We start from the raw sequence: 16,115 nt of genomic DNA, 5'->3' as shown, positions 1-16,115 counted from the left end.
TCTACTATGTACACATTTGCAAAGTCATCATTGTGGGAAACCACGTTATCCAAATCATCCTCATCTTCTAAATCTTGGATGACTCTAGGGTTAAACTTGAGGGTGTAGTGCATCCTCCTCACATGAAGGGAAATGTCAACTTTTTCTAAGACTTTGTGAGTGAATTCTTCAAATGCCATTCCTTTATAAATGTGAATACCTTTGCTTCTTCCACCAACATATTCCCAAAGGCCATCATTTTTTTGGACAAGTTTGCCTCCCACGAAAATATAACAGTATATTCTATTTGTGGCATCCATCAACCTATTGAAATAAAGCACAAATTTATATTGTTGAACAAACAATAATGCATATTCAATGTGATCTTAAAAGTTTTTTCATTTCACAATATACTATGTTCCCATACGAAAAAGTTATATTTCAAAAAATGTACATACAAACAAATGTAACTTTAAAGTCTTAAAAAATAATTTCTGTTGCTTCTTTTGATTATTCTAACCATTGTCAACAGTAAGATTATTTTAAAATAGGCACTAATAAACAAACGGTGAGTTAAACTAAGATATGAAGACCAAGCTTCTATCTTCTCTTGGACTGGTAAATACTACCTAACCTAAACAAAACTAAAAATAATAATAAAAATAAAAAACAAAAATGAGAAATGTAAAACTGAAATGGAAATTAAAAGATTGAAATTAATAGATTAAAAAAAACATTAAATTAAAAACTAAGAAAGACTATAAAAGGAAAAAAAAAATGAAAGATTACAACTAAAAACTATGTTACTTCTACTCCTACTTCTAAAAACAAATCTCTAGCTTATTTTCCCTATCATTCCCCTTTACTTATATATTCATAGTTCACATTTTTATAAGCAAAAACCTCTCTCTCCAACTACTTTAGTGCTACCCAATTTGACACTACTGCTTACCTATGGTAATAATCTAATCGTGTCAGTACTTGGAACTTTAAGACAGAACATCACAACAATATCTAGTAAAGTAGGAGGATTTTGTGTCCGATTCGACATAATACTCTAGAACATATATATATACACCAAAAACATTGGAATTATGGAACTATAAGACATTCAATAGGAAATAATCCCCCACGTTTTATTAAGCTCTGACCTATACTTACACTAGGTAGAAAACAAATTCTCATTCTCACTCAAACCCTTAGACAATTTCTGTTGGTACTACTATATCAGACATGCTTACAAACTTATTCAAAGAGAATGGAGATATTTAAATATTAATTATAAAGCATTGCTTTGCAAAATAATATGAAGAGATAATAGCCTAAAAAATGCAACAAATACAGAATTCTCGTCTAAACTATCATGTCCTACTTTAGATGATTCATACAAAACCATAAACAATAGTTTAACACATTTAAGGTTTAAGGGTAAAAAAAACTAATAGATAAAAAAAGATAAATCTGTTACTTGTGCCTACATCTCAAGCCAAGACACCATAAGAAAACTTTAGGGGGTCTTTTTAGGTTTTCCATTTCCCCTTTCCATTTTTCCTTTCCCGGTTTTCTAGCAACCAATTAAACAATTATAAATTATTTTCAAGTATATATGACAATTTTTCACAAATATTTTTTTGAATTTAAAATATACAAATAGCATGAAAAAAAAAATCTAAAAAAAATTACAAAAATAAAATCAGATCGATTAACCCATGAATCATGAGTTGCAGGTAAAGTGCATTTTCTACATTCTCAAGGCTTAAAGAAAAAATTATGGTTCAAAATTTTTCCTTCTTTTTCTCATTATTTTCTCAGCATCCGAATAATAGTAACAAACCAAGAAGTCAATTATTGAATGGGAACAGTAACTTGAACTCCGGAGATCAAGTTGAACACAATTTAGAGATATAGACAAAGTACCTAACTTACTAGAGAGATGTAGTTCTTCAAACATTAGCTAGGTATTTACCTATAATTTAGCATAAATTCATATAAAGCATGCACATTCTTGTTTCCACTGAAAGACAGCAAAGACTGTGGGCTGTTATCCACATCAGATATGGATCCAAGACATCGAGTCTGAATTGAAATGAGAATCACCAATGAGTAATAAATCACAAAGAACATCAAGAGATGTAGGCATGCTTCTATAACTAAGGAGGTTTTCATAATCAAATTTCGGAAAAAAAAAAAAAAAAAAAAAACAGCAACAGACATGACTCTTTATATTTTGCCCTTGCTGCTCATAAATTTGTCATAAACTAAATGTCTAAGAAAATCCCATTGAGGCAGCTATAACAAGCAAGTAGTCTAAGCGTCCCATGTTCTATTCCAGGTGTAAGTTCAGCAAGGTGAAAGATAAAAGACTATCAAAATTAAAAGCATAGACAAAAACCTGGCCCAGATTGCATTTCTCAATCTCTAAAAGCTAATAAAATCTAGGCCGAGATTTAGGCAATCTACTAACCTCAAATATGCAACAAGAGACACCCAACTGAAATCGAGAGCTTATTCAAATTTTCGAGAGAGACAAATGCGAGAAAAAATGAAAGAGGCGCAAAGATTGAGATGCAAGCGATGGAGGAACTCAAGAGGAAGAAAAGAAAACAGCTTCTAGGCTTGAAATTCTGACGAGAAAGCAAAATTAGGGCAAAATTCCAACCTGGATTTTTTTGTTATTGAGATGCAAGCGATGGAGGAACTCGAGAGGAAGAGAAGAAAACGACTTCTAGGCTTGAAATGCTGAAGAGAAGAGAGAGCAAAATTAGGGCAAAATTCTAACCTAGATTTTTTTGTTTATGAATTTTTTTTTTCATAATCAGCAAAGGTTATTTTTGGAATTAATAAAAGTGCATATCCTTCTTTTTAATTTTGACACTTCCTATGGGTTTTCAGCTTAAATGGGTTAGTTACATGGACCTTCTCTTAATTTTTGGGCCTAGTTGGACCCAAAACACAATTCTCCTAAAAAAAAAAAAAACAATGGAGACGTTATAAGTCAAAACTGATGTTTGATTTTTTCTATCTTTAACTGGATGTACTCGAGGGGACCGTCAAGTTTCAACCATTGAGTTGAGACTTGAGAGCAGTAGGCAAAGCGCATCTCTAGTACATTGTCAAGAAGCCGTCGACCCATTCTCATTCTTATTGGCTTAGTACTAATGCTATCGGGTGGTGGAGATGAGGCCACTATCTGTAATCCGTCCCCATTCAAGACAGACAATTATCTTAGTTTATGGCTTTCGGTCAAAAATTTTTACCTTTTGTGTTTCCATTTTTCTTCTACGACTTGAGTGCGAAATTGACTGTCAAATGGGATCTGTCTAAGCACTTAAGTCTTTTTGTACATGAAACATTTAAAGGAGGGCGAAGATGGCGAAGATACTGGGTGTACGAATATATTATCTTTTGTGACACAAGTATTTAAATTAAAAAAAATAAAAATAAAAATTATATTTATTTGTAATTTTAAATAATGTCTTACAATGTATCGGTATTTATTTATTTTTAATTTAAAAAGTATTTCTAATTTAATAATTTTAAAATATAGAAATTTTATTAATTTATAAGTTAACGAGATGGGTTATAAACGCATGATTTTGACAAGATTAATTAAAATGGATTAGACAGGTTGAATAGTTAATTTTGAACATAACTCGTCTCTTATATGAATTAGAGATTTAGAGGTGATGATAGGAGCGATAGGAATAAGGTTATGTATACATTTCACCTCAACCTCTAAATTCACGTGGTATTCTTGCTTTCAAGTTTCAACTAATAGGCTGCTGGCACATAAATGGAAGCTCACACTACTAGTGCTTATACCCGAAACAATAACAGGTGACTTTAGTGGGTGCGGGGTGCAAAAGAAATAGAGCGGGAGGCAGCCGCACAATGTGCACATGGGCGCAGTGGCATTGGCCTCCAGGCATACATGCTCAGACACCACTCACTCTGATTCTTTGTGACGTGCCATGTTTCTTGAACCTAGTCGTGGAAGAACACAGACCACAGTAAGGAGTAGGACTAAGGACACATCGCATATGGAGACTTTAGATTGTGGCACACTGCTCCCCATGAACTGACACTAGACAAGGGACAGAAGCAAATACAAAGGTGGACGGTGGACCCTACTCTCTCATGTCCTTAATCATCTTTTTTGGGCAGTCCTTTGGAAGATGGGGTGGAGTCCTGGAGTTGGGGTTGTATGTTTCAGATACTACGTCCCTTTTGTTTCTTGGCGAAGTGGTGAAACTTTTGATATTTCTATGAGGGCCTCATGACTCATGAGATCTTGATGTGAATGGACATCTTATGGTGAAAGGAGATTCGCTGGGTTAGGGGGTATTGAGGATTGAAAAAGGCACAGATTTTTCACTTCAATCCATCATGGTGTTCCAACTTCCAACAGAAGATCTAGTTCTAATTTGTTACGCTAACCGTATCTTCAACATTAGATGTTGGCGCCACATAACGCACAACACGACACATCTGCTGCGGAAAAAAAAAATCGTTGTAAAAGTCTGAAATTGATGCTATATTTCTTAGAACTTTTGCAATTTTCAATTTTCTTTTAAGATGAAAATATCATTTTTGTGTGATTTATTTTTTATTTTTTATTTTTAAATTGTAGAGTGATTTTGAGATTTTGAAGTAAAATACAAGAAAAGATAAAAAAAGGAAATATGAATATTAAATAGATTATATAAAATATTTTGTTTATTTATTTATTTTCTAATGTATCATTAGTGTAGGGTAAGGGTTGACTACAGATTTTGAAGGCTCGACAAGATCAGAGATTTGGTCGCGGTACCAAGAAAATTGGGTGGGCCAGAGGAAAACGGGCCAAAGAAAGGCGAATCCAATCCTACGGTCCCGGCTAGAGTTGATGAGACAGGCCGGACCAGCTTGGTCTTTCATTTATAGAGCACCTTGGCCCTCGCCCAGGTCCACGACTTAGCAGTCAGCTCACCCTAATCCTGTGGCTGGCAGTGCTATTCTCCCGAAACGAGCAGTATGAGTCCATTTGGCATATACCTTATTGGAGGAGAAAACACTTGCAATTCACTGTGTTCAAGCTATATATATTTCCTCAAAATGTCATACAAATAACAAAAAAAATTGCTTCCAATAACTCTCCCCAAAACAAAGGAGGAAAAAACGAAAAAAAAGTAGTCAAAATCAAAGATGGAATCAATGTATCAACCCCATTATTCACCAGATTATGTACAAATACAACACACCCCCCTGTGATTATTGTTTTGAAGGCCCATTGTGTCCCTTGGTTTTGGCACACCTATCTATATGGTATTTTATTATATTTATTTACAAGAGGGTACATATACCTGTATGCAAGTAGATTTGCTAGTGAACAATGGGAAATCGGTTGTGGGTTTCATCTGAATTAAGAGAGAAGATGTCAGCTGGGGCACTGGTGCAGTCAACAATGCCATGATCCTTGAGTCTCCCATTTGGAGAGCCTTGTGCATGATCAAGGTACATCACAATTACAGTGATGTCATCATGGAAATGGCGCCTCACCCCTTTTTCAATTCTTCTTATGTCGTCATATCTCATTTCTCTTTTCCTTGCTGCTTGCTGAAGGGCAGCTCTCACTAGTCGTTTTGCTATTCCCTGTAAAAGAGTTTACCAGCTATTAAACAACCTCGAAATATGGATCGACATCATGAAGATGCAGATACAAAGGAAGATGAAGATATGAAAGCAAGAAAAAGTGATTAACTAGGTAGTGCCTTACAATTCTTGGATTTTTTAAGACGATTTCAACAGCTGCTTCATCACTTAACTGCTCCCAAAGGCCATCTGATGCAAATATCAAGAACAAGTCGTGCGGCTTTAAATTTCTAATTACTATCGAGGGTTCTGCTGTCATTACTGGTCTTTTCAAAGGAATAGGTGATCCAAATTGTTGAAAAAGAGGATCTCTACTCAATTCGGGTTTCTTTAGATAGAAATCTCCTATTGATCTTGAGACCTATATATATACATATAAAAAAAAGACCGTTAAGGGAAGCCCAGGTCTTCTCCACATGCACTTAGATATGAATATAAATTTCAATAGAAATAAATGAAGTAGCAGCAATAAGGAAAATTCCATTAACTATGGCAGTTATAGAAAGTTGCACTGTATATCAAGTACCATGTGATACTAACACCTTAAAGTTTACAAGATGGTCCAGAAGTTTAAGTCATCGTAGTCATGCAAGCTTTTAAGTATGATTTCATTACAGCCACGGAACTTATAACAGGACCAACTTGCATAATCAAAGTAAAGATAGACATTGGTATATAGGAACATATCTCATCTATGACCATCAAAACAAAAAGGATAATGATACATATGGTCATATAGGGGTGCTTTTGCACATTGCCTACACATTTTGCAAGTCATGCCTTGTCAAACTAATATTTTAGCTGCATGGAGGAGTGGCCAAAGAGCATAAAATGTGATTTATACAAGGATCAGAAACTCAGATTTGACTGATGAAGATATTTCTTTTGATAAGTAAGCAAAATGAACATGTTGATAACAATAAAGAAACTATACACCTAGGTACACAAGAAGCATACAATGGATACCAAAAGGCTTTGTCAGAAATAGAACATAAAAAACTACTCCCTTATCCCGATCCCACCCAATCTGCAAAATTAGTTAAAGACATTGATCCTTCTACTATCTACATCCTAACCCATAACACCAAACTTCTAAGGAAAGAGCACTTCAAGGATTGGACCAGTTGCTCTTCATTTTCAAACTCTCTTTAATTCCTTTCCTTCCAAATTGCCCAAAAATATACAAAAAAGCACTTCTCCAAACCTTCTTGTTTCTTCCAACAAAAGAGTCATGCCAACTTAGAGTCTTCTACCCGACCCTAGAAGGTAAGACCCAAACAATGCCAAATAAAGCGGAATGTTTAAGATAGAGGAGGAATATAATGATCTTTATTAAGCCTAAAGACACAAAAGTAATAAAAGAGAAGGTGAAGGGCTTATGTTAATAAACAAGACAGAATTCCCTTTATGCTTATTCCTATCCGCCAGAATAAAAGGGATGACCTTCAACATCTTATTTTACCATATCCACCAAATCCTTCTCAAAAGAATTGCTTAGAAAATCCTTTTGGAGTCATTTATTTTTAGATCATATATGTACTTTTTGAGAATAAATTCTCAATCAACTTTATGTTAAAGTAAGATTGTGAGAAAAGCATTCTTCCTCACACTCATATCAACCATGGAAAGAAATTTGTGGTGATAAAAGATGAGAGAACGACAAAATGTGGCAAAAATATACAGCAAGGCTCTATCTTTCAGACAGAGAAGGACAAATAAGATAAAAGAGGATACTTTCACCGAAAGGAATTCAAAATTACAAATCACTACATCCGGGAGTTTGAACTTCTTATACGAGCAAAGAGAATTGAAGCTGTCATTTCTGATAGGATAAAATTCAAATCAGATGAAGGCTAAATGCCTAATCCAAAGGAGGGGAAAATATTCACCATGAATAGCACAACCATATAACAAGGGCCTTAAAAAGCACATTGACGACTATTCATACTTCATCAGAATTTCAAGTTCATAATACCTAGATTAAATCAATGATGTATCAAACAAAATAAACCCATATGCAGATTCACTATCCAAACAAGAGTAAAGTGAAGCCAAATGCAAGTTCACTATGCAAAGAAGAAGCAAGCGCTCAACCCCAAAACCAATTGCAAATCTCTAGTAAACAAGTCCCACATAGCACATAATGGGAAAGAAGACTGCCTTAAAGCCACAAATCCATCAAACAACACATAATCGACCAAGATATCATAAAGCAGATAACTTACATCTCAAACTCAAATAATTACTTGTATTATGTTAAATTAATCACAGCAATATGCACATATATTATGTTATACCAAATTTTAAATCACATCAAAAATACAATTACAAGGTGAAAGAAAAGGCCATAATTAATACCTGAATAATGCCCCTAATGCGCCAAACTCCTCGAGTATACACCACAATGTGGGCATCATCAGGGTGAAGGGCTGCCACCTCCTTCCTCACCTCCTCAACTCCAACATTATGATCAGTTGATAATCGCTCCGCCACCACCATCTGACTGCTATTCATCCTCCCTCCTGTGACTTTCCGCCCAAGGACTGCCCTTGAGTCCCCGAGATTTGCTACATACAATACATCATTCGAAATTGCCCCAACCAGACAGCACGAACCCACAGATGCAATCTGGGGCCTAGCTAGCCATGACTGCTTCACTAAATGCAAGAATTCCTCTTCAGTGGCATTAAACGCCTTTTTTATCACTTCCGCAGATAACCCCCCTTGTTCAGACGAGAACTCTGAGAAAATAAAGAACAAAATTGAAGAAAAAAGATTATTTTCATGAATAACCAATACCGATAAGCGGGAAAGAAAACGAAAATTAAGCTCCGTTTAATTGCTGAGAAAATTTTGAATCTGATGTCTCGTCTTGTCTCCTCAACTAACCCGGCGCAGTTAAGTACAGGTATTTATCTTACCCGGGTCCCAATACTAAAGAACCAAACTCTCAAAATTCATTTTCATCCTTTTTCCAACATTTCCTCAGGAACCAAACAAACGGAGTACAGAGAGGGTTTAGATGGGGTTACTAACTATGTAGAAAAGGGAAGATGTGGTTGGTAATAAAGCGAGAGGCTTCAGGACCGCCGTGGCCGTCGTAGACACCGATGTATGTGGCTGAAGGGGAAGTGAAGATCTGGCTTTGGTCTTCCAGCGACGAGTTGGCTTGCACTACTGCAATCGAATAGTCCCCAGATGCATGTGGCTTCAAATCCAAGTGCCATAGAAGCTCATCTCCACCACCTGCCTTGAAACACCTCTCCAATGGTCTGCAACACGACTCCAAAATCTCTCTCATCTTCTCTCTCTGGAAATTGCTCTTTCTCTCTCTGGAATTCTGGTGCCAAGAAGTTTGGTACAGTTTGGAGCGGTGTGAATTAAGAAAGAAGACGTGAGTGTGGTGGTAAACGACTTTTTAATTTGAAAATACATTAAAAATTGGAAAAAAAAAATGGAGTGAGAAACGTGGGAATGCCGCGTTTGGAAAACAGAGAGAGAATGAGTGGGAATTTTTGGAGGAGACGGAAAGCGATTTTCCTGGAAAATTTGGTGTGGGAATTCTGTCTAGCCACTTCTCGCTTAGCGTCTTTGAATGGTTCTTAAAATTTTGCCACGTTACCATTTATATCATAACCTTGCAAAGATTGAAAACTCAGTTACAACTTGCACCAATATTTCCATCTTGAAATTTTCGCTTTATTTTCTCCCTCTCGAATTCCGACATCCAAACAAAGCCAAAATGGAAGCCCACTCAAAATTATCACATTCACGCCCGACCCTGGAGGCCAACCTTAGCCACGGAAACCTGATTTGCATTTTCAAGGAGGCCTCAAATAACCGAATCGGGACCGTCCAAAGAAGCTACTAGAACAACCGTACGGTCACGATCAAATGTTTTTGGATGTAGCCGTGACGTGGAGGGAGAAGCTCACCCATTGCCTTGTCAGATGATATCTTAACCTCATCTGTGTTGGGCATGCGATTCTCTAATAATAAGTCAAATACTTAAAATAAAATGGCCCCTTTGATTCATCACTTTGGTCCATGGGTTGGTGGAGATGGCAAATTCGAGTTCTAACTTCTAACAAGATTGGCGTTGAAATCAAATTGAGTTTGAATTTAATTTGCCACCCCATCCAGTTTAGAAACCAAAGCAAAGCAATTTTAAAATTTGGCCCACCAAATCCTCCTCAATTTTGTTAGGTGGCTCATGTTTGTCCTTATAAAATTTAATGAGTGCGTTACGGATAACCCTTGGAAAGTTCTTGATATTTATCATTTAAGCTCACCCACCGTTGAAATTCGCCTCCTTGCAAAAATTCTTTTTCTTTTGACTTTACATTTTCTAGTTTTATTGTTTTTTCAGTTGCTCAAATTTTAGCATTTTTTTTATTTTTTAATTGAATAAAAAAAAGCTAAGTGTTTTGGTTTTAAGTAATCTATTAATAAAAATGAATTCATTATCAATAATTTCAGTTCAATTATAATCATCGATATTAATAAATTATTTTTAATTAAATAAAAAAAATAAAATATTTTAATTTTTTTATTCAATAAAAAAATAAACATCACCTAAATTAAAATATGAATGATTTTCTATTTTTTGTTTTATCCAGAGTTAGCGGTTGAAATTAAAATTCTAATTTTTAAATGATATAATTAATTTGATAAAAAATTCATTAAATATATATTTTTTGTAAGTTAAAATATGATTTTTATTAAAAAAAACAATATTTTTAAAAATTTTATATTAATTTTTTTAAAAAAAAATTATAAAAGTTTTTGACAAAATTAGTCAAACATATATAGAATTTGAAAAAACTATGATATTATATTATTTTATAAAAAAATATTCCTAATATACTTTTTTTTATGAAAATAAAAATAATTGAATTGAAACACATCTTACTTTGATGAATCATACATGCATTAAGATGAGATGTCTAAATCTCTTTAATACGTGGATCTCACCAATTTGGTCAAGATTTTCAAGTTTTATCTAAATGGCCAAGCTTACAAGAAAGAATGTTAGCCTTTTCTTTTCTTGGACTACTAACATGGGTTCAAAAAACTTGTCCTTGAAAACCATGGTGAGCCCCTACTCTCTTTTAAATTTTCCTTCCTCCTTTGATAAGGATTCATCGATTTTCCCGGGGACACGATGGCGATGTTGCTTATACCTATTCTCTTCCATGGCCACAGTCCATTATTATATTCAACCCAAGTAACCAAATTTGAAGTATCGGAAAAAACCCATTGAATTGATGGGGTAGGTTCTGACTTCTGAGTCATTGGCTCATGGTGTCCCCCAAGATTCTTCTCGTTAATGGGTGTTTGGAAGGTAGGAAAACGTCAAATAACTGTACATCTCTAAGAGCTTCCAATGTGGGGTGTTGTATAAAGTGATGGGTCATGGATCAGGGGATGATTTCTCGTTGGAATAATCAAATAAATTTTAAACCAAATTTGGACGTATCACTCAATGTTGGAAGTTAGGTCACCGTACTGTTGAAAAAATGGCTCTTGCTTGGAAGGTGGAGGGTGACCTCATTTTTTACCACTTTCCCTTGTTGCTTTTACCTATTTGTTACGAGGAAACACACAAGTCCAATTCACTTGTAGATTTTTATTTTATTTTTCTTTCAAAAAAGTAAAGATAAAGGGTGACAAATTTTGAAGTGGTGTAATTAATTTTAGAAAATGAGAAGAACCATTTCAACAAGTTATGTTTTGTATGGATACGGCTCAAAACTTTTGGACTTTTCATTGTAGCATTTTGATTGGAATCGCTGGAGATGGGGACTTTCCACCGTAACATTTGCTTCCAATTGTCGTTGATGGTGTGAAGCTCATGTTGGTCGGTTGGAAGGCGGCTAAATATTGCAATCATATATTTTTTTAGTTATTTGTGTTGCACATTTTTTTTGTCTTGTTGCATAATCTTTTTTAAGGAAAATCTCTTAAGGTACATCTGAAGTTGTTTAAATAAGATGAAATTATAAAATAATTGTTGGATTATGAAATTTGATTTAATTTTATTACGTTTTTGCTTGAAATGTTAGGGATTAAATTTCTTAACGACTTAGAAGGATCAGACTCTCTGATCAGCTCACGGGATTGAAGGGATATTAATTTTTTATTTTATTTTTTTTATATGATGAATCATAGATTCCTCTTTATTATGTATTTAACTCTTTTATATTTTAATATTTTATTTTTAAAGAATATGAATGTAATTGAAAGGTTTATTTTTTAAAAGTTTTATCCTTATAATATTTTTTATTAATGAATTATTAAATATTAATACACTTTGTTATCATTTGAATTATATTAATAATCAAAATATATTGAAATCTGTTTTTTTTTTTATTTAAATTTTTTACTTGTATGAGAAATCCAAATTGTGAGTTTTGGACTTTCGTAAAATCAGATCAGGCACAAAAGAGGAATCCAAAGTTGTAATTTTTTTCTCTTTTAATTAGCGATTCTGTTGGATACCAAAATAATGAATACTTAAAAATTAAAACTTCGGACGGATATCTCCGGAACATGCCTGTTTCAGACAGAAATATTAAATTTGTTTACTTTATTATTAGAAAATCCTATCGAGTTGACTCACTGTTTGGACAAAACTTGGTTTGCACGATGGGTCCCTTTGCCGAATCACAGGACTAGATATGAATCTAGAGAAGATCGAAATGAGGAATCTGACTACTTCAACTTCCGCGCACTTTGTGATTCACATCATTGCCCTCCGCACTCCAAAGTCCACACCCCTCTCTGATATTTTCCAACAAATTCACTGCAAATTTTCCCCCTCTACCACTATATTTGGGCCTCACAAAAATTTCAAGCATATTCGATCTATGGGCCGGGCCGGGCCTGGCCTGGTATCATAAGGTTTCTAGTTTGAACCACCTCAGGCCCACCACTGCTTCCTAGGACCCACTTACGAGATAAACTTTGGTCGGCCTAGGACCACATCGCCACGTGAGTTTTCCACCGATTTTTGTTTCATTAAACCATACCTGATTTTTTATGATAAATAAATTTTAAAAAGCCAACTTGGCTTGAAGATAATGAGAACCAGCTTAGTAAACGCTTAATAGTAACACTTGGCAGAAAAGTCTTATAGTGTAGAAAGTGGAGAATCAGAAGTCTCAGTCTACATAAGAGATTTTATATTTTTATAATTTTAAAGTAAAAAAGAGGATGGATTTTATTTTAGGATTTTTAGGTAAATATATTAAGTTTATGTTTTTTTAAATAATATTAAAAAAAAGAAAAAAAAAAAAAAAGAAAAGGAAAAGAGGATATGAACACTTCTCTTGAACCTGTCCACAGAGGTTACATTTATGTAAAGGGCAGAGGGGACAGAGAAACATCCAAAAGTGAGCATAAAAAGAATGATTCAGATTTCTTTCTCATGGAACGCTTACAATTATTATATAGCCTTTTTTTTTAATTTTCTAAGGGCAAGTCATTTCTTCAACTACCTTTTCCCAATTCTCCCACTACTTTGTTTTCGCAAGTCTCTGTCTCTCTTGCCAGCTTTGGCCACCTCCCTCTCTGTCTCTCTCGTGCTTTTGTGGCAGTCACGAAACGCCATTTTCACACGCCCCACACTAAAAAAGCATCAAACTTCACACTTTAATCATGACCACCACACCACCACCACCACCACCTCCTCCTCCTCCGTCTCCACCACCACCGCACATCACCGTCACCTCCAATTTTTTATCATCATGCCCACGCATCACGGCTAGGGTTCTCGTGTTGTTAATTATAATTTTTTTTTTCTTTATGCGCATGAAAGAGGAAAAAGCTACCACAACCAGCAGTGACCACATCAATGTCTCAAGGAAAGACAACAGTTCTTGAGAACAGAGCCAACCACTTGGATATTATAATTGAATAATTTTAAAAACATGAGGGAAAATTTAGAGGCAGATAACAAGAACATACTGGATAATGAAGGAAAAATGAAAAAATGAAAAAAAAAAAAAAGGTTGTGGCGTGGTGTTTTTGAATCTAGGCTTCGTCAGGAGCAGCTGCATGCGAAAGCTCCTTTAACCATTCAAAGGTGCGATGCATGTTCTTCTTCTTCACGTGTTGGCGCTGTTTCTGTGATGGACGTTCATTGGGGTTGCTGTCACCCCCATTGCTGCTGGTTTTAATGACGACAATCCTAGAAGGAACTGGATCAACTGCACTGATCGAACACTTACATCCACTTAGAAATTCTCTCTTCTTGATGGAAAATCTATGACTTCTTCGCTTTTCTGCGTTGAAACCATGATTGCTCTTTGCTGTGTTGTTAGCGGTGCTGTTGAAACTACTGCTTCTGCTGCTATTGCGGCTGTCAAAACCCTTGTTAGTAGAGCGGACTTTGAGGTCTTGCAATTCAATCTCCGGTGTCCGTACCAAACCCGGCCGGAAGAGGTCCCACATCGTCGATTTGCGGCCCCGGCTGCCGATATTTCCTTGCCGAGTGTTGAAAATCTTGATCTGGGGCTTGGGGCTTGGGTGGGCGTGGAAATGATTTCGCACTCTTGACCTGTGTGTGGTTGCGGTGGAGGTGCTGCTAATTGATGAATTGTGACTTCTACTGCTGCTGCTCCTGCTGCTCACGCTTGTAAATCCACCCCAAGAACCACGATCCATGGACTCAGACCTCGAGACACACCGGCTTGATTTCCTGCTATCGTTGCGGTAGCCAGCAAGGCCGCTATCGGAACTGACTGAAAGACGTAATGGCAGAATTTGGCCTTGAAAGAACACTTCATCTGCCGCACACATATCTGATTCTGCCAAAAGAGACCTATTCCACGACCCAAAATCGAAATCTTCCCCGGTTCCCACCACTTGAGGATTTTCTTCCTTACCCGAATTATCCTCTTTACATATTAAATCGTTCGGAAGATCACAGAACGACAATGCTTCATCCTCTTCCTCATCAGAGTCAAACTCCTCCCATTTTTCATCATCATTGTTTATCGCCATCTTCAATGGTAGATTCTCCAGTTCTGCTTAAAAAAAAAACTGTTGATGCAATAAGAAGTATGGAACAAAGAGACTGAAACTTATAGAGACAAGAAAATATTTGAATGAGAGACAAGTGGAATTTAAAGAAGTAAAGCCACTCTCCAAAAGCACCAGAAAAAAGAATAGTAGAAATAGAGATGAGTCAGTGCAGGCGACCCAAATTCCCCTTTTTATTTTCTTCTTTGGCAGTAAAGAAAACTGTAGCTGCCTGGCCGGCCATTACCCGAGCGAGTACATCTCCACTCTCGCTTTCAAATTATTTGAGTGGGGACACAGTTTTTTCTTCTTTTAATTCTTTTTGGGATCAAAACAGAAAATTTGGTGAGCAGCTGAATTGGGACCTTTTGTTGGCCATATTGCATTACATGAATCAGCAGGGAAGGAACTGAACGTATTTATTCTCTGCTCTATCAGGATGTGGACTGGATATCGGAGAGAAGAGGGGTCGGTTGGGGTTTTATATAATACTTATGTGTAGATCTTGGGTCGGTGGGCTTGATCCTTAGAAGGGAAATTGTGTGGCTCTGTGTTTGAGAGTGTCGAGCTTTTGGATGTTTAGTCATGGGCGTTCTGTGACTCGTGAAGGGAGAGAATGTGACTAGAGGGGGAGTCTCATCTTAACTGTCCATTTTTGCCTTTGCCCATCAGGCAGGGAAAGAATGGCTATTATTTTATTTCATTTCAGCGTTGTTTCCAGGCCCAATTATACCACCAAACCTATATATCATACAAAAACGGTCAACTTTAATTTGAAATCTAGTTGTAGAAGAGCTTTGCAGAAGTATTAAATATTGAACTTTCAAACCATATAATATGATAAAAAACTTGGGCTTGACCTGGACCCAAAAACACATGGGCCTTTTGGGTGGGAAAGATTTTGCCTGATCCATACCCACCTTTATCAATAATGTTCTTATATCTTACATGCACATTCCCAAGTTCAACTGCACCCCAAATTTTCCATATTGGGACTGATTTTCAATCTCGTTTTTACCATAATTTTCTGTTGGCTCTGTTCCACATCATGGGCCATTTCGAATGTTTCCTTACTCTGGATCAGACTCAAAACCACAGTAACATCACAGACACAAAGTTGCCATTTGAAATGATGATTCATTCATAATACAAAAAGAAGATTAATTTCAAATGCATTTATTTCTTCTCTTTGAACCCATGGAGGACATCTTACAAGTAATCCAGGCTCTCAAACAAACTCAAGAAAAACTAAGGGACCCCGTGGCGGTTCTTGGCATCAGTGGCGGAAAGTTCAGACCGAGAAGAGACGGAGGCACCAGAAATTGTGGGGGCGTCGGTGGAGCTACCTCTACCGGGCTTTGGTTGGAGATGGCCTTCTGTTCCATATCCCTTTCGCTTGTAATCCTCCAAGTCCGAGTACTGTGTGTATGGACTTGTCTCCATTGGCAGACCTTCCAATTTTCCTCCCTTTACTTCACTTT

General features: G+C 36.1%; 2 protein-coding genes across 3 annotated transcripts; both read right to left on the bottom strand.

Moving 5' to 3' along the window:
• Nucleotides 1-5,039: 5,039 nt before the first annotated feature.
• LOC100254308 (probable protein phosphatase 2C 63) lies at nt 5,040-9,415 on the bottom strand. The gene is made up of 4 exons (XM_010654441.3): nt 8,647-9,415; nt 7,969-8,351; nt 5,735-5,971; nt 5,040-5,610 (listed from the first exon to the last, which is right to left on the bottom strand). The coding sequence occupies exons 1-4, from the start codon at nt 8,909-8,911 to the stop codon at nt 5,341-5,343; spliced, it is 1,155 nt and encodes a 384-aa protein (XP_010652743.1). The 5' UTR covers nt 8,912-9,415; the 3' UTR covers nt 5,040-5,340.
• A 4,072-nt stretch (nt 9,416-13,487) lies between these two features.
• LOC104879913 (uncharacterized) lies at nt 13,488-15,266 on the bottom strand. 2 transcript variants are annotated; one of them, XM_010654439.3, is made up of 2 exons: nt 14,882-15,266; nt 13,488-14,639 (listed from the first exon to the last, which is right to left on the bottom strand). In XM_010654439.3, exon 2 carries the CDS (start codon nt 14,614-14,616, stop codon nt 13,645-13,647), a length of 972 nt encoding a protein of 323 aa, XP_010652741.1. In that variant the 5' UTR covers nt 14,617-14,639; nt 14,882-15,266; the 3' UTR covers nt 13,488-13,644. The 2 variants fall into 2 exon arrangements, with proteins under 2 accessions (XP_010652741.1, XP_010652742.1); XM_010654440.3 differs by having other exon boundaries at nt 15,000-15,266.
• Between the last annotated feature and the right edge of the window lie 849 nt (nt 15,267-16,115).

This window comes from Vitis vinifera, chromosome 7, assembly GCF_030704535.1.
Source record: "Vitis vinifera cultivar Pinot Noir 40024 chromosome 7, ASM3070453v1".
NCBI classification, from domain to species: domain Eukaryota; kingdom Viridiplantae; phylum Streptophyta; class Magnoliopsida; order Vitales; family Vitaceae; genus Vitis; species Vitis vinifera.
This window is presented reverse-complemented; position numbering and strand designations above follow the sequence as displayed.

Coding starts and splice junctions, on each gene's coding strand:
- LOC104879913 (XM_010654439.3), bottom strand. CDS start 14,616: ATGGCGATAAACAATGATGATGAAAAATGGGAGGAGTTTGACTCTGAT.
- LOC100254308 (XM_010654441.3), bottom strand. CDS start 8,911: ATGAGAGAGATTTTGGAGTCGTGTTGCAGACCATTGGAGAGGTGTTTC. Junction 8,352..8,646: donor CATCTTCCCTTTTCTACATA/GTTAGTAACCCC, acceptor TTATTTTCTCAG/AGTTCTCGTCTGAACAAGGG. Junction 5,611..5,734: donor TCTTAAAAAATCCAAGAATT/GTAAGGCACTAC, acceptor ACTCTTTTACAG/GGAATAGCAAAACGACTAGT.